The sequence below is a fragment of the Littorina saxatilis genome, linkage group LG11 (assembly GCF_037325665.1).
Source record: "Littorina saxatilis isolate snail1 linkage group LG11, US_GU_Lsax_2.0, whole genome shotgun sequence".
Taxonomy (NCBI): domain Eukaryota; kingdom Metazoa; phylum Mollusca; class Gastropoda; order Littorinimorpha; family Littorinidae; genus Littorina; species Littorina saxatilis.
In genome coordinates, this window is record NC_090255.1 from 29,666,662 (window position 1) to 29,684,206 (window position 17,545).

The 17,545-nt window shown below is 46.2% G+C and overlaps 1 protein-coding gene across 1 annotated transcript in view; it reads left to right on the forward strand.

The window, feature by feature from the left end:
* Nucleotides 1–17,545, forward strand: part of LOC138980211 (pumilio homolog 2-like) — a 75,886-nt gene that overhangs the window by 32,124 nt on the left and 26,217 nt on the right. The window contains exons 9-14 of the mRNA XM_070353049.1: nucleotides 137–211; nucleotides 6,455–6,679; nucleotides 7,251–7,400; nucleotides 7,925–8,044; nucleotides 8,735–8,875; nucleotides 15,535–15,714. Coding sequence (XP_070209150.1) covers nucleotides 137–211; nucleotides 6,455–6,679; nucleotides 7,251–7,400; nucleotides 7,925–8,044; nucleotides 8,735–8,875; nucleotides 15,535–15,714 — 891 coding nt within the window. The remainder of the gene's footprint in view (nucleotides 1–136; nucleotides 212–6,454; nucleotides 6,680–7,250; nucleotides 7,401–7,924; nucleotides 8,045–8,734; nucleotides 8,876–15,534; nucleotides 15,715–17,545) is intronic.

Below are 17,545 nucleotides of genomic sequence, written 5' to 3' on the forward strand. Positions count from 1 at the left end.
GACAGAAGTGGTTCAGCTTTCGGTTGGGTTGGACTACTTCTTTACCAATTTGGGTGTCTGTTGTTGTGTGTTGTGTTGGGTTGTGTTTTTGACGTGCATGGCTTACAGTGCGTGCTTGGCTGTGTGTGTGTCCCAGGGCTGTCAGCACTACCTGGCCCCTACGTTATCAGCACGCAAGAGCCTTACCCCATGGCCGGCATTCCTATCGCAGGTCAGAGCGCTAGCCTTGCCTCTTTAGCCTTGCACACACCTTCCTCACACACGAGTCTTCACACTTTGGGCTGAAATCAGCTCCTCACACCTTCCTATCACACATGCGAATCTTTAGACTTTGGCCTGAAATCAGACCTTTTTACTAATTTTTGTTGAGCTCCTCACACTTTCCTCAGTCATTTCACACATTAGAATCTTCACACCTAAAGCTGAAATCAGCTCCTAGCACCTTCCTATCGCACATTTGGTTGAGTTTTTTTTACACATCCCTAGATCCTATCACACATGATAATCTTCACACTTTAGGCGTAAATCAGCTCCTCACACCTTCCTAACGTTCATGTGAATCTTTAGACTTTGGCCTGAAATCAGACCTTTTTGGTTACATTTTTTACACATTCCTGGATCCTATCACACATGATAATCTTCACACTTTAGGCAGAAATCAGCTCCTCACACATGAGAATCTTTAGACTTTAGCCTGAAATCAGACCTTTTTGGTTGAGCTCCTCACACTTTCCTCAATCCTTTTACACATTAGAATCTTTACACTTTGGGCTGAAATCAGCTTCTCACACCTTACTATAGCACACGAATCTTTAGATTTGGGCCTGAAATCAGACCTTTTTAGTTCAGCTCCTAGACAGTTTTTGTGATCCATTTTCATAATTTATGTATATTTTGGAACTATAGGTCACCTTAGTTGAGCTCCACACACATGAGAATCTTCAGATTTCAGCCCGAAATCAGAACATTTTGGTTGAACTTCTACTCCTAGACACAGTTTGTGTGATCCATCTTCATAATTTATGTATATTTTGGAAGCATAGGTTTGAGTTTGAGACTTTTCTAGGTTTGCTTCCTTCTCCTGTAGATGTCCGCCCCGTGATCGGGAGGTCGTGGGTTCGAACCCCGGCCGGGTCATACCTAAGACTTTAAAATTGGCAATCTAGTGGCTGCTCCGCCTGGCGTCTGGCATTATGGGGTTAGTGCTAGGACTGGTTGGTCCGGTGTCAGAATAATGTGACTGGGTGAGACATGAAGCCTGTGCTGCGACTTCTGTCTTGTGTGTGGCGCACGTTAAATGTCAAAGCAGCACCGCCCTGATATGGCTCTTCGTGGTCGGCTGGGCGTTAAGCAAACAAACAAACAAAAATTCTCCTGTAGACCATCATCTGCACTACAGCTAACACGCCAGTAAATACAGCACCCAAAACTCACGTCACATGTAAAATTAACTTCAGCCTGACTGTTTTTTCGCCAATTTCAAGCAGTACAATTATCTTGAGGGAGAAAATCATGGCAAGATCTTGCAATTGAAGCAGATTTGCGATGATAAATGGTATTTTGACTTTGAAATTAGCTTCAACGCAAAATATTTTTTCATATTCAAGGGACGTAACCGCTCAGTGCGTTTTCAAATCAATCGAATTTGGAGTAAAATCGATCGAATTGCATCACAAATCTGCTTCAATTGCAAGATCTTGCCATTATTTTCTCCCTCAAGATAATTGTACCGCTTGAAATTGGCGAAAAAACAGTCAGGCTGAAGTTAATTGTACATGTGACGTGAGTATAGGGTGCTGTATTTACTGGCGTGTCCACAGCTACAGGTCTGTCCAGACTTACTTTGGATACAAGCAGCCTTTCCCTTGGACTAATACCAAAAATCAGTGTCCTTGTGGAGATTTTTTTCTAGTGGGGGATTTTGTTGTGAAGAAATTTGCAGATTGGTGTAGGCGTCAGTTATGAAATCAATTCAGCAGCAAAATTCCCGTAATTCAGCAGCAAAATTCCCATAATTCAGCAGCAAAATTCCCACAGTTCAGCAGCAAAATTCCCACAGTTCAGCAGCAAAATTCCCACCGTTCAGCAGCAAAATTCCCACAGTTCAGCAGCAAAATTCCCACAATTCAGGAACAATATTTGCACACTACACAGGAAGCAGCCAGGCTGTCGATTTTTGGCAGGTGTCCAAGTGGAGGTTGCTTTTATCGTGTGTAAAAGTCTGGACGGATGTTATCGTGATTTAATAGATGGTCTTCATGAGAAGGAAAGAATCTTTTGCTCCAACTGTTTTTCCCCCCACTCAAAACTCACTATCACCCCCGGCTCCGTTTGCCCATCTGTCTCTCGCCCAGTAGCACCCTTCTCTCTGTCTCTGTGAAATTCTCTTCACTCTACTTTCATGCCTCTTGCATTTATTCTCTTTCTCATTTTTTTTTCTTTAGTTTTTTCTCCCTCGTAACCTTTCGGGTTCAATTTGTGCTCAAGCAGTCACTTGCCAGCCTCCAATCTGACTTTAGCATGAGGTTCCATTTAGGTTCTGCTCTGTAGCGGATATATAGTTTTGAAAAAAGTTATCTTTGAGATAAGTGTTGATTTTGAGTCTGGGACAACTTGTGAATTGGCAAATCGGACGCAGAGTAGGCGTGGCTTTTCTAGGTCTGTGCCAGGTTCATTTGTGGAAACTTGAGTAGTAACACTTTTTTGTTTCTTTTTTGTTGTTGCTCACACTTCCATGCTGTTACCAGCTTTATTTGTGGAAACTTCACTCGTGATGGATATTGAAAGTTCTTTTCGGTCAGAGCGTTTTTCAGTTCTTGTGCATACAGGGTTCGTACATGTCATGGAAAACCTGGAAAGTCATGGAATTTGATTTTTAATTTTCCAGGCCTGGAAAGTCATGGAATTTCAATTCAAGTCATGGAAAGTCATGGAATTTAACAAAAATAAGAAATAAATGAAAATTAACCTTTAGCACGCCAGCGGCGATTTTCGTTGCCCAGCCATGCGCTGCATTTGAGTCGGTATAGTCGAAGTTTTCTGCTTTTGTTCTTGCATCAATCAAGTACTTTAGCGCTTCGACAAGCAAGATGGAGGATGATGAGTTTGAAACTTTCTTTCGAGTTGTTTCTTGACAACAAAAAGTATGCGGAATTGGAACAAATTACCAAGGAAGATCTTCGCCGCAATTAACTGTGTATCGCGGTGAAAAAAATGACAGTTCGTCAAGTCACAGTGACGGTTACGAAACGGAATTTACGAAAGTGCAGATGGATACAAACAGTGGCTGGTCCAGTTTAGTGAAATGACAGGACCAGCAAACATTACCGATAATATGACTGCGTAGCAAATGCTTGACTTGCTTGTCGAAGAGACACTGCGTAGAAACTGACTCAAACTCAGTGCAAAGCAAGCCAGTGTCAAAACTGGCAGTGACAAGACTTAACAAGTTTGCGTGTTCGGAAATGGCGACCTGTGGATCTAGTCATGGAAAATGTTATTGAGGCTCATGGAAAAGTCATGGAATTTTGTTTCTAAAAACCAGTGGGGACCCTGTGCATATCCTTATTTTGTCTTGTCAGGTGCTAGAAGCCGAATGTCAGGTTTTCAGGGCGCACCATAGTTTTTATGGTCAATTATCTTTTTTTCAGCAGTTTCTTGTTGGCTACAAAATAGTTGATGAAACTGTTCGAGCCTAAGTTTGGCACGCTCACGCTATGCCAGTAAGACTAAGAGTTCATTTAGAGAGTTGGGGCCAGATTTCATCCTTGTTAGTTGGGCTTGTACAATTTTTTCGACAATTCAGAACGGGCACTTGTGCTATAGGATCAGAGTGGGCTCTATCCTGTTTGTAGTAAGCTGTTTACTTGCAAGTCCTTAGATCATCTTTCTGTCTGTGGTTATTGGCAGAGAAAATGAGGTTTTTGCTGTTCAGAAGTTGCATTCTACTTCACGCTCTTTGGCTGTTGTTTCCTATATTCTTTCTACTGAAGCTCAGGTTCTGTTTTTCTTGATAATATCTGCACTTTCTTAGCAATTTTGCTTTCACCAACTTGTCTTCTTTGGAAAGTGGAATACCCTTAAGGCATTTTCTTGTCAGGCTTCATTGTCAAAATGTTTTCTCATCCCAAAACTAAAATGATGAAAGAAGGTTGTTGTCTGCTGTCTTGTATTCTAAAGGGGACCAAATTTTCTGAACCCTGGTATTCCAATGTGTATTAGTTGTGCTATGAAAACCTTGGAAGTAAAAGGGAGAGGAAAAATATTCTACCCTGAAAAATGACCAGACAACCAAGCCGCACTATATGCGGTTTATGCTGACTTTTCATTTCTGTTTGGTTTTGTTCATTTTTCGTTCATTCGGTTCTCTGTTTTTCTGCTATTTGTTGCAGTTCAGTTGCATCTTTTTCTGTATTTGTTAAAATCAACAGTGTTTGTTGTATACTTGACGTAATAATTTTGTATTGTAACGTAAAGCTGGCGCTTTTGTTTTTAGCAGTAATTATATTATCTCTATGATGTCTGGTTGCTTATTATGGAGGATAACTGGTGTTGAGTTGAGAATACTTCCTGTTGTTGCACATATTCTTTTGTTCAGTTTCGTGCACAGTTTTCTTTCTCGACAGTGATTTCTTGCGACTTTTGGTGGTGAACTGCGAACAGGGAAGACTTTGTTTTCATTCTTTTGCTGTTGTTTCTTTGTAAAGTTAAGTTTTATCTCTGCTAGCTTTACAGATGCATATTTTAGTGCTTTTGATCATGTGGATGGATTTCATTTGGGGACAAGTGCTTGCGAGATTTCAGATAATGTTGCTTGTTCATGGTGTCTGGTATTTGATTTTTTTTATCAGTCAAGGATTGGAAAGCCATTTACTTGCAATTTTTTACTTAAAATCTGCAACATCTGAGAAATTCTGCCCTATTTCTTTAACAGGTTGGACAACCCAGTTCATTTTGAAACCCTTGCTCTTTAACTTCAGTCTATCTCTGTCTCCATTACCATCAGCCTTGCCTCTGGATTATTTCTGTCCTGTTATGCATTCTTTTCAAGGGAAAGCATTTCCTTCCTTTTTTCTTTCAACTTCTCTCCCCTTCCTGGCCTGTACAAAGAATAATCAGTCTCCTGTGACTAACCCAGGGCAGTTGAACAGAAATGTAGATCCCTTCACTTAACCATCGTATTGTGGGCGGGGGTGTAGCTCAGTCGGTAGCGCGCTGGATTTGTATCCAGTTGGTCATACACGTAAAAGCCGCGGGAGTTTCAGCCCATGAACAAACAAACAAACAAACCATCGTATCAAACACTCTGATACAAAAATCCATACTTCGTAAACAGGCTTAGAAATGTTTTACCCCCTCTTGGCTTATTCAAAGAATATCCAGTCTCCTGTGACTGTCCTCAGCCCCATGCTCCTCCAAGTCTAATAGATAAATATATAGTCCCTTTAGCTGCACACACTCTCGGCAAAAATGTATCACCCTACCCCTTCCTGTCCCGTACAAGTGATAACCAGTGTTGTGTGCCTACTCCAGGTCCCATGATCCATGAACACAGTCTGATACAGAAATATAATAACATTAATACGGGCCCTTTTACTTGCCCATTTTATCAAAAAAACAGTACAGTCTTTAAAAACACAGAGTCTGATACAGAAATATATCGCCCCCTCCTGTTCTGTACAAGAAATAACCAGTGTTGTGCGACTACTCCAGTTCCCATGATCCAGTCTGATAACGAAATAAAATAATAATCATACAGACCCATCTTGTCACACATATTGTTTTACTATCTCTCTAATAATTATAACAGTGCATACTTTAAAAAAAAAACCAACAGAGTGTAATACAGAAATATATCGCCCCCTCCTGTCCCGTACAAGCAATAACCAGTGTTGTGTGAGTACTCCAGTTCCCATGATCCACACAGTCTGATACAAAAATACAGTGATATTGATATGTACCCTTCCTATCTTATCACATTCTCTAATATAACAGTACATACACATAGAGTGTGATACAGAAATATATCGCTCCTCATGTCCCGTACAAGCAATAACCAGTGTTACGTAATTACTCAGGTCCCATGATCCCCACAGTCTGATATTGTGATAACAGAAATTTGATAATCATACGGACCCATCTTGTCACACTTATTATTATCTTACTATTTTTCTAATATAACAGTGCATACTTTAAAAAAAACACCCAGTGTGATACAGAAATATATCACCCCCTCCTGTCCCGTACAAGCAATAACCAGTGTTGTGTGACTACCCCAGGTCCCATGATCCTGTTTGATAAGAAGTATAATGATAATAATCATACAGACCCTTTCACTTACGTACCCATCTTATCAATATAACAGTACATTCTTTAATAACAGAGTGTGATTGAGAAATATATTGCCCCCTCCTGTCCTGTACAAGCAATAACCAATGTTATGCGACTACTCCAGGTCCCATGATCCATGCGGGCCAGTACCCCTACCTGCAGACGGCGCCGTGGGGGCTTTACACCCCCAACATCATCCAGCAGGGGGGACAACAACAGGCAGCCGGTCAGCAGCAAGCGCAGATGATGCGCGGCCAGGGGGGCCGACCTCTGACCCCTTCGCAGCAGGGCGATTCGATGGGCACGCCCAACCCGCAGCAGCTTGGGAACCAGGCAATGCAGGCACAGAGTGAGTGTTTGTGTGTGTCTTCACCTTTCCATAGCCACCACCTGTCTATAACGACCGGTTTTGTTTGGTGGTCGGTATAGACACGTTCCACTGTGTAAAACAATAATTGCTGATAATGTTAATATGAAAAATAACAGCTGATCATATTGATAAAAGTTCAAAACCAAAACGGCTGATGATAATAGCTGATTCCAAAGATGTGGATATGAAAAGTAACGGCTGATAATGTTAGCTGACTGAACAGACGCAGGTTACCAGCTGATAGTGTTGATATATAAAGTAACAGCTGATGATGTTGATATATAAAGTAACAGCTGATGATGTTGATATATAAAGTAACAGCTGATGATGTTGATATATAAAGTAACAGCTGATAATGTTGATATATAAAGTAACAGCTGATAATGTTGATATATAAAGTAACAGCTGATAATGTTGGCTGATTCGACAGATGCAGGTTACCAGCTGATGATGTTGATATATAAAGTAACAACTGATAATGTTGATATATAAAGTAACGACTGATGATGATATGAAAAGTAACGACTGATGATATTAGCTGATTCGACAGATGCAGGTTACCAGCTGATGCCGACGACGTACATGATGGACCAGAACGGTCAGCTGTTGCTGGGAGGAGCGGCCGCTCGCAACATGGGGGTCCGTCTGATGTCCCCCCACGGCTCCCTCCTCGTCCCCGCTGGGGGGCCCAATCAACAGGGTAAGAGTTTTCTGTTTTGCCCAATCAACAGGGTAAGACTTTTCTGTTTTGCCCAATCAACAGGGTAAGACTTTTCTGTTGTGCTCAGTCAACAGGGTTCAGAGTTTCATATAACTTACAAAATGTCAGCCTTTTTTCCTTTTTTTAATTCCCATGCCTAATGTATAGGTTCTTTCCTCTTTTTTTTTATGAATAGATGATTACAGAGTGGGTATGACCCAGTAGGATGTTGTGTTGAATGATTTTACATGATGATGCAGATATGCATAAGTATGTAAGCTGACGTTCAAATGACATGTTAAGAAAGTAAAGTTTGGATGAACAGAGATTTGATTTTGCAACATAGTCTTATCTGTTTCAGATTTTTTTGTGTATCTTCAGAGTTTGTTGGGGGGGGGGGGGGGGGGGGTCAGTGAGGGAGGAAGTGTTAATATCAAAATGGAAAAAGAGGACTTCTGTCTTCAGCCACAGGCTTAGTTTAGTTATTCTTTCGCGCAATGCATCAGCAGTTTCTGGTATTTCAGGTGGAGCAAACAGTATGGCCCAGAGTCCTTTGCGGCTGCTGACAACGCAGGCACAGCAGATGGGCACGCCCCCTGTCATGTCAAATTCTGCCAACAGTTCTGCAAATAACTCAGCCATGGGTGAGTAGTCCACTTATTTTCGGTGCTAATGCACATAGTTCTGACTATAACTCTGTCCTGTTTCTGTGTTGCTTTTATAAATTGCCTTGCAGCAGTTAGTTGGCAGACAAGAGTTAGAGCATTTATGGTTGTGGAATCAAGAGTGTTCAGGGGGGGGGGGGGGGGGGGGGGTGTTCGGTGAGGTGTTCGGTGAGGTTTCTTTCAAGTTTTCAGCAGTGTTGTTAAAAGTACAGTAGGTCACAGTTGGACCTAGATTAAAACTATGTTATGTCCAAATGTTCTGGCTACAAAAACATTGTTTTGTCAGAACAGCTACATTTCAAAACCATCGGACCGTCGACTTGCCAGGGGTCAGACCAATGCGTCAGATCAAAAACGTATGCATAAATGACCGAAAACAGGCCTCAGAATAAGGCACAAAAAACAAAAAAAAAGTCTGTTTACGGTAACCCGACCGACCCTATTTTTTTCGCGCGACCCTAGACTTTTTTTTTGGCATTTGGGAACAACAAAACAAAACAAAAATCTTGTTTTTTTTGCAAAATAACGTAAAAATATGTTTTTGGGGAAGGAAAAAAAAAATCCCGACCTACCGACCCTATTTTTTTGGCCAATGTTACCGTAAACAGACCTTTTTTTTTTTTGGCCTAACACAGTTTCAGTGAAGTTTTGTATGTTGCTTTTTTCCAGGCTTTTCTCCGACAAGTAGCCTGGGGTACACGACGGTAACATCCAGCGTGTTTCCCCCCATCACCGCCAACCTGGGCATGCAGAATGGCTTCGGCAATTCCGGTCTTGGCCAGCTCAACTCTAACGCTCCGGGCACCATTGGTGAGTTGCTTGAATTGGTTTTCACCTCCCCCGAAAGCGGCGTATGGCTGCCTGAATGGCGGAGTAAAAACAGTCGTACACGTAAAAACCCACTTGTGAGTGAACGTAGGAGTTTCAGCACTTGAACAAAGAAGGTTTTCACCAGTTATAGTTTTTCAAATGAAAAGGCGCTATGCTAGGAGTGATGAGTCGTTTTGCTAAATTGTAGGGATGGTCTAATTCCTTGTAAAAGGCTGGCCAGATGTGAAATGGTGAGACGAATCACTTACACAGGAATTAGTGTTTGTTTGTTTGTTCGTTCATGGGCTGAAACTCCCACGGCTTTTATGTGTATGACCGTTTTTACCCCGCCATTTAGGCAGCCATACGTCGCAATCGGAGGAAGCATGCTGGGTATTTTCGTGTTTCTATAACCCACCAAAGTCTGACATGGATTACAGGATCTTTTTCGTGCGCACTTGGTCTTGTGCTTGCGTGTACACACGGGGGTGTTCGGACACCGAGGAGAGTGCACACAAAGTCGACTCTGAGAAATAAATCTCTCGCCGAACGTGGGGACGAACTCACGCTGACAGCGGCCAACTGGATACAAATCCAGCGCGCTACCGACTGAGCTACATCCCCGCCATGAATTAGTGTGCCTTTAATGATTATTCCATTTAATATCATATTCTTACTCCGAATCACATTAGCATTGAGTCACCTGAGATGCTTATCACTGAAAAACGCTTACCCGGCTAAAGAATTTAAAGGGAAGCAACCCCATCACCAAAACGAAAGTGAAAGTAGCTTTGGTAATGGGCCAGTACACCGGGAGTTACCTCCCATACGGGTGTATGCCACGTCACTTCCTCTAGTAACACGTGCCTATTATCATACGTCTTTTTCACCTCGGAGAGGACGGTTCACTTTTTGACGCTCTGTGGCTGACCTTGTGTGTTTGAGTGACACCCGCCGGCCACGTTACCCAGCTTGTCTGCTCGCCTTGCCTACAGTTTGGTGAGCTCGTTCCCGTTTGTGTTGGTTGTTTGCGCTGTTTCGTTACTGTACGTTGTCCGTTTTTTACGGACTTGTGTGTCAGTGACTTGCGTGTTTCGCCATTTTGTTGTGTGAGTTAGTTAGCTAACTCGTGTGACTTTGCTAGTAGCTCTGCGTGCCCTCTTTCTGTTTGGGCAAGTGTAACTTTAGTATTTTGTTGACGCGTAAGCGTGTGTGTTTACTGTGTTTTCAGTCGTTTTGACTTACGTTTCAGTAAATCTTTTTACTTTGCCACGTGTTGTTGACGTTTGTGTCAGTGTCTTGCGTGTCGCCATTTTGTTGTGTGAGTTAGTTTTCTAGCTCGTGTGACTTTGTTTGTAGCTCTCCGTGCCTCTGCTTGTGGGGCAAGTTTAGCTATAGTATTTTGTTAACGCATTAGTGCGTGTGTTTACTGAATTTTCCAGTCGTTTAGACTTATGTTTCAGTAAATTTTTTCGCGTTGCCACGTGTTGTTGTCAACATGTCTGATTCAGACAAGCGCCGTGGCAAGTCGGACCCCAAGGGGAAAATTAAGGCTAAGTCTTCCTCTTCCAAAGCAACGTTACTTGTTACAGACCAAGAGCGTAACACTTTGTTGGCTGTACCAATTTCGGCGCCTAGCGCTGTTACTACTTCTGCTTCTTTTGCGGCGCCTAGCGCTACTGTTACTTCTGCACCTGTCTCTACATCGGAGACTTCGTCTTCTTTGTTAGCACCTGGACAAGGTGCGTTGGTTTCCTCTCTGTTAAAGTCACTGGTTCCAGAAATCCGCAGCTTGGTGCAGGCAGAATTTCAGCGTTCCGTCGCCAGCAGTTCGGCGTTTCCGGCATCTGGCAGTGACGTCCGGGCATTGGCTTCCGTGTCTTTGTCCTCCACTTCCGGCTTGGAGCAGCGTCCTCCCTCTTCAGCGTCGGTTGGTAAGCAGAGCTGGTCCGATAGCCCTCGTGAGGCGCCTGGACGTTCTCCTTCGGGGGACAGCTCTTTCGCATCGGGTCACGACCGATACCTTGCTGATCTTTCATTTCCGGCGATAACCTACGAGGCCCCGGACTTGTTCGAACAGCGGCGGCAGTCGGTTTCGACTGCCGCATTTCCGGCACTTGCCGGAAGTGATGATCCGTCCGCTCCGGCACGCTACGGCGGTCGCGGCAGGATGGAGTATTCACTGACTTCCGGTCCTTCCGGATCGCGAAGTCAACCAGTGCAGTCTTCACTTCCGCATTTTGCGGTTCCGTTGACTACACTTCCGGTTTCGGCCGGAAACGCTTCTTCCTCTTCTGGTGGTTCCTTCCGGATACCAGATAGTGGATTACAGCGTGCGCCTTCCGGCTTTCAAGCGCCTAGGCTTGAGCAGGCATCACTCCACTCAGTCGGGGGAGTGACGTCAGCTCATCCAGCTCCGGTTTTTGCGGATGGTCGTCCTGCTTACCCTTTACCTTCACAGGGTTTTGGGCGGCAGGATGACGTTAGTGCTCAGGCTTTTCCGGTTTCCGGTTTGCCAGGGCATGCTTCTGCTTCCGGAACTGGTGACTTCGGTCATGGTTCCACGTGTGACTATTCTGATGCTCCATCAGTGGTCAGCGAGGAGTCGCGGGGCGTGTTTCCGTCGAAGCTCAAGTCTGTTCTTGACGTCGCGGCGGAAGTAACGTCTCGTTATTTTCCTGAAGGGGTGGTGGCTGCGGACTCTTCCGCATCATTCGTTCCTTCTGCCATGGCGGACTTCCGGCCGGCACAGGAGGATGTTTCTTCCTTCCGGTTCGCCGAGTCTCCGTCAGTGGCTTACCAACTTTCGCATTCACTGGTTCGTCCAGCACATGCGGGGAGTGGTATTCGGCCAGTGCCTGTTCCGTTACTGCTTCCTTTTGGTCCAGTTCCGGAATCAGCTCAGCAGTGGGTGGCTTCAGCTGCCCAAGCCTCTTCCTTCGTGCCTACGGCCAATAGGAAGCTTGGCATGCCCAATCAGAGCCAGAATTGGCTGGCGTCTTTTGCACTCCCTAGGGCTACCCTTCCGGTTTCCCGGGAATTGCTGCCTCTTCTGACTAAACCGATCAAGCGTGATTCGGTTTTGCCGGTTTCCGAGGCTTCCCTCCTCTCTGCTGAGGAGGTTGGACGTCGGCAGATCGAACTGTCCTCCATTGCGGAGACTCTCGTTCGGGCTCTGTCTCGGGCATTGACCGATTCGCTAGTTCCTTTCACTCTCAGTGAAGAACAGAATGCGGACGATGTCTCTGCGCTTTTGACCGCATTGGCCAAGGTCAATGAGGAACAATTGCGTCTTTCCTCCCTGCAGTACACCCAAGCGGTACTCTGCAGGAGGGATCTCTTCCTCTCGCAGTCCCAATTCACGGAGCTGGCTACTAGGGAGACCTTGAGAGTCTCCCCGGTCTCAGAGGAGTCTCTCTTCTGTCCGCTGGCACTGGATGCCAGACAGAAGGAGATTCAGTCAAACAAGGACAGTCAGTTCCTTGACTACACTCTGAAGGGGGTGAAACAGTCTCAGCCTTCTAAACAGAAGCAGGCTCAGACATCGTCTAACCCCAAGCCAGCTCAGAAGCGGCAGGCTTCGCCGGCCGCTCGTGGTGGGAAGAAGAGGACGGCATCGGGGAGGGGGCGTGGCGGCTCTGGAAGTAAGCCACACCCCCAATGAAGCGCTCCCGATCTCACCTCCCTCCCGCCCTCCACCTTGGTGATGGCGGGAGGCCCCTCCCGGGCACTTTCTCGTTGGATGTCGGTAGTAGACAGCCAATGGATTGTGGGAGTGGTGAGTTCGGGCTTCCGTCTACTCTGGCGGGAGGAAAAGGCGCCTCTTACCCGAGTGCCTCCGCGGTTCAAGCCCCCCTTCTCGCAGGAAGCACGTTCCGTCTTGCAGTCGGAAATTGCCTCCCTGGAGCAGAAGGGCGCGGTGGAGAGAGTTCGGGTCCACAGCTCCCTGGGATTTTACGGGCGTCTGGTCGCTGTTCCCAAAGCATCAGGAGGATGGCGTCCCGTGTTGGATTTATCTCTCCTCAATACTTTCTTGAGGGAGATAAAATTCAAGATGGAGACGCCAGCCTCTGTCCGAGACTCTCTCCGCCCAGGAGACTGGGTGACCTCGATCGATCTCACGGACGCATACTTTCACATTCTTATGCATCCGACCGACCGGAAATGGCTTCGTTTCCGGTGGGGAGATCAGATCTACCAGTTTCGCGCACTCCCTTTCGGGCTGTCTCTCGCACCGTGGATTTTCACCATGGTGGTGAGACAGGTCTGTGCACTGGTGAGGTCCCAGGGTATCCGTCTGCGGGCTTATCTGGACGACTGGCTCATCATGAACCAGTCCCAGAGCGGCTGTTCGCAGGATACCCTGACGGTTCTTCGAGAATCCAACTGGTTGGGGTTCTCGATCAACCGGGTAAAGTCGGAGCTGACCCCGTCACAGACATTCACTTATCTGGGGATGTCTTTCGACACGGTCGCTTGGACTGTCCAGCCTTCTCAGAGAAGGGTGGACAAGCTCCAAGCTCAGATTCGCTCCACTTTACCTCTCCTGATGGCTTCCATCCGCTCGCTCGCCTCCATCTTGGGGCAGATGGAGTCTATGGCTCTTCTGGTTTCACTGGGCCGGGTCCACAAATGTCCGCTTCAGTTCGCGCTGAAGCCGTTTGTGGACTCTCCTCTGGTGGACTGGGACGCCCTCATCCCTTTGCAGGGATGGTTCCAGTCTGCGACCCTTCCGTGGTTGCACACGGAGTGGGTCTGCAGAGGTGTTCCGATCGTCGTGCCCCTCCCCGACCTGGACCTCTTTACAGATGCGTCCAGGGAGGGTTGGGGGGCACATACAGATCTTCAGACTCCTCCCTTTCCGTTACTCAGCCGAGTAATCCGGAAAGCGGAGATGGAGGAGCCGGCCCTTCTTCTTCTGGTCGCTCCTCTGTGGCCGTCGCAGGTCTGGTTTCCAGATCTTCTTCGGCTTGCCCAAGGGCCCCCCATTCCTCTCGCACTCGTGCGAGGGGAACTAGTGCAGCCCCGAACAGGCATTCCACACGAGGAGCCCAGTCTTCTGAAGCTTCACGTGTGGAAGTTGTTCGGGACTCGCTGAAGCGCTCTGGGGCGTCGTCTTTGACTCTGGACTTGGTGGCTCGCTCGCATAGAGCGTCCACCTCTTCAGTTTATGCTTCCCACTGGAAGGCATGGACTGCCTGGTGTTCAGCTAGAGGGGTGAGTTCGGTGGCTCCGCGCTCTATTCAGGTCGCTAACCACCTCTCTTTCATGTCTTCACAGGGCGCCTCAGTCTCCTCGTTGAGGGTCCGGCGCTCCGCTATCTCGGCGACTCTTCAGCAGATTGGTCGTTCTGTTCGAGTCGGGGGCGTTATAGCTGCAGTCATTAAAGGGGCTGCTCTTAAGGAAGCTAAAGCTCGTTTGCCCGCTCCCAAGTGGGACTTGTTTTTAATCCTGGAATTCCTTCGTTCTGCGGATTTTGAACCTTTAAGCGAGGCCAGTCTGTTCAATGTCACTCGCAAAGCGCTGTTTCTCCTTTTGTTGGCTACGGCCCGACAGGGTAGCGAGGTCCACGCCCTGTCGGGTCAGCCTGGAGATATCTCCTTTGAGCCGGACGGTTCCGCATCTTTGCGTTTCCGGCCTGATTTCCTGGCCAAGAATCAGTCTCCGGGGCAGGCCTCTCCGCTGGTTAGAGTTAAGGCTCTGACCAGCGCGTTGGCCCCGGGTGACCCCGATTCGGTCAATTGCCCTGTGAGGGCACTTCGTCTGTACTTAGCCCGGACTCAGCCGATTCGGTCTAGTTCTCAGAAGTTGTTGTTTATCTCTCTCCTTACTAGGCGCGAGAAAGATTTGTCGAAGGTAACGTTGGCCCGGTGGGTGTCCTCGCTCATCAAGCAGGCTTATGAGTGGAGGCGCACAAAGAGGGGGGGGGTTATGCCCTCCTTGCCACTTGACTCGGCCCGAGCCCATGAGACGAGGGCGTGGGCATCCTCTCTGGCAGTTCTGCGCTCCAGACGTCTAGAGGAGGTGCTGACAACTGCGTATTGGCGTTCCGAAGATGTTTTCATAAACTTTTATCTTCGGGACGTCACAGCTCTTCGACAGGATGGCTCCAGAGGCCTTCCAGCGCTCATAGCAGCAGGCCAGTTCCTGTCCAGAACTTGATGGTGAGTTTTGATTCATTTCTAGCCCACCGCCTTGTTGATGTTATCTGCTAATGTGATTCGGAGTAAGAATATGATATTAAATGGAAAATTTCCTAAATAAATTATCATTTAATTAATATACTTACCCGAATCACATACTGTATTCCCTCCCACCTGCCCCGCTTATGGTTTTAAGATTTTTTAAAGCCGTATGATAATAGGCACGTGTTACTAGAGGAAGTGACGTGGCATACACCCGTATGGGAGGTAACTCCCGGTGTACTGGCCCATTACCAAAGCTACTTTCACTTTCGTTTTGGTGATGGGGTTGCTTCCCTTTAAATTCTTTAGCCGGGTAAGCGTTTTTCAGTGATAAGCATCTCAGGTGACTCAATGCTAATGTGATTCGGGTAAGTATATTAATTAAATGATAATTTATTTAGGAAATTTTCCATTTAAGATGAAGGCTGTATAAAAAAAAATATTGAAAAAACTTGTGCGGTTTTTGCTGTGCAGGTCAGCGGAGGGAATCGTTTGACGTGAAGCGACAGCAGCAGCTGAACTCGATGGGCGGTTACTATGGCGGCCTGAGCAACATGGCCCCCTCCCCTGCCGGCCACGGAAACCTCCTGCAGGCCGGCCAGTCCATGACTCCGCCCCCCTCCCTCTCCGGCTCCTCCTCCAATCTCTCCATCAGTGAGTGCTGCTTGTTGCATTGGCTGGATTCCTTGAACGTGATATGGGGCGGGGAGGATAGTTTTGAGACCAGCATTTGGTTTTGCCTTAGTCGCTAGGGTCGGTGAAACTTGCACCTCTTGGTATCAGTCTGCCTTGAAGGTGAGGAGGGAAGTTGGACAGATGGCCAGAACAGCTCGGTGCACTTTCCTTGAATGAGGGTGCCGTGTTCTGTATAGAACTGAGGCACATCAGCCGCGACAGTGCCTGAGCTAAGCATTGGCAGGTACTGCTGGCCGTGGCACAGTAAACATTCCCCCTCCTTTCCCGCCATCCTACCCTTGATCTCATAACTAAGGAGGGGGGGGGGGGGGGGGTGTTGTAGGTATTGATGGGAGGGAGGGGTGAACAGCGATCAAAGTTGACTTGTCATGCATTCACTAATGATGTGTTATTCAAGCTGATATTTAAAAGCAAAGCTCTGTGAATGTTACAGATCTGAAAGAGTTTGGGTTCTTACTCCTCTAATTACAGAGAAGTACAAAAACGGATGGAGCTAAAAAAAAACACGAAACGCTTCAAGATAGGATGGTACAGGGCAGTATTGCTGCTCTAATTTTGACTAACTACATGCAAGGTACCGGTGCTGCTGTTTCAGCAGGCGAAAAGCCACATGCAGATAAAACGGCTAACATCAATCCCCCAAAAAGTAACTGGCCAACCATCTCTAATATTTTGGCTTTGTCATTGGAAAAACATTCTAATTTGGGGGGACCTAAGGCAAAAAAAAAAAAAAGGTCTGTTTACGGTAACCCGACCGACCCTATTTTTTTGCGCGACCCTAGACTTTTTTTTGGCGTTTGGGGGGGGGGGGGGGGGGGGAATCTTGGTTTTTTTGCAAAATAACGTAAAAATATGGTTTTTTGAAAAAGAAAAAAATCCCGACCTACCGACCCTATTTTTTTTGGCCTATGTTACCGTAAACAGACCTATTTTTTTTACTCACATGCGAAGCAAAAGTGAGTCTATGTACTCACCCGAGTCGTCCGTCCGGACGTCCGTCCGGACATCCGTCCGTCCGGAAAACTTTAACGTTGGATATTTCTTGGACACTATTCAGTCTATCAGTACCAAATTTGGCAAGATGGTGTATGATGACAAGGCCCCAAAAAACATACATAGCATCTTGACCTTGCTTCAAGGTCAAGGTCGCAGGGGCCATAAATGTTGCCTAAAAAACAGCTATTTTTCACATTTTCTCTGAAGTTTTTGAGATTCAATACCTCACCTATATATGATATATAGGGCAAAGTAAGCCCCATCTTTCGATACCAGTTTGGTTTACCTTGCTTCAAGGTCAAGGTCACAGGAGCTCTTCAAAGTTGGATTGTATACATATTTTGAAGTGACCTTGACCCTGAACTATGGAAGATAACTGTTTCAAACTTAAAAATTATGTGGGGCACATGTTATGCTTTCATCATGAGACACATTTGGTCACATATGATCAAGGTCAAGGTCACTTTGACCCTTATGAAATGTGACCAAAATAAGGTAGTGAACCACTAAAAGTGACCATATCTCATGGTAGAAAGAGCCAATAAGCACCATTGTACTTCCTATGTCTTGAATTAACAGCTTTGTGTTGCATGACCTTGGATGACCTTGACCTTGGGTCAAGGTCACATGTATTTTGGTAGGAAAAATGTGTAAAGCATGTGAGTCGTATGGGCTTTGCCCTTCTTGTTTTTTGTTTTTTTTTGGTGCCTAATGTATTGTGTGTAGGTTATCATGATGCATCAGATCTTGTTGTACACTAGACACGCTTGATAAATGTTGACAGTCAGTCAGA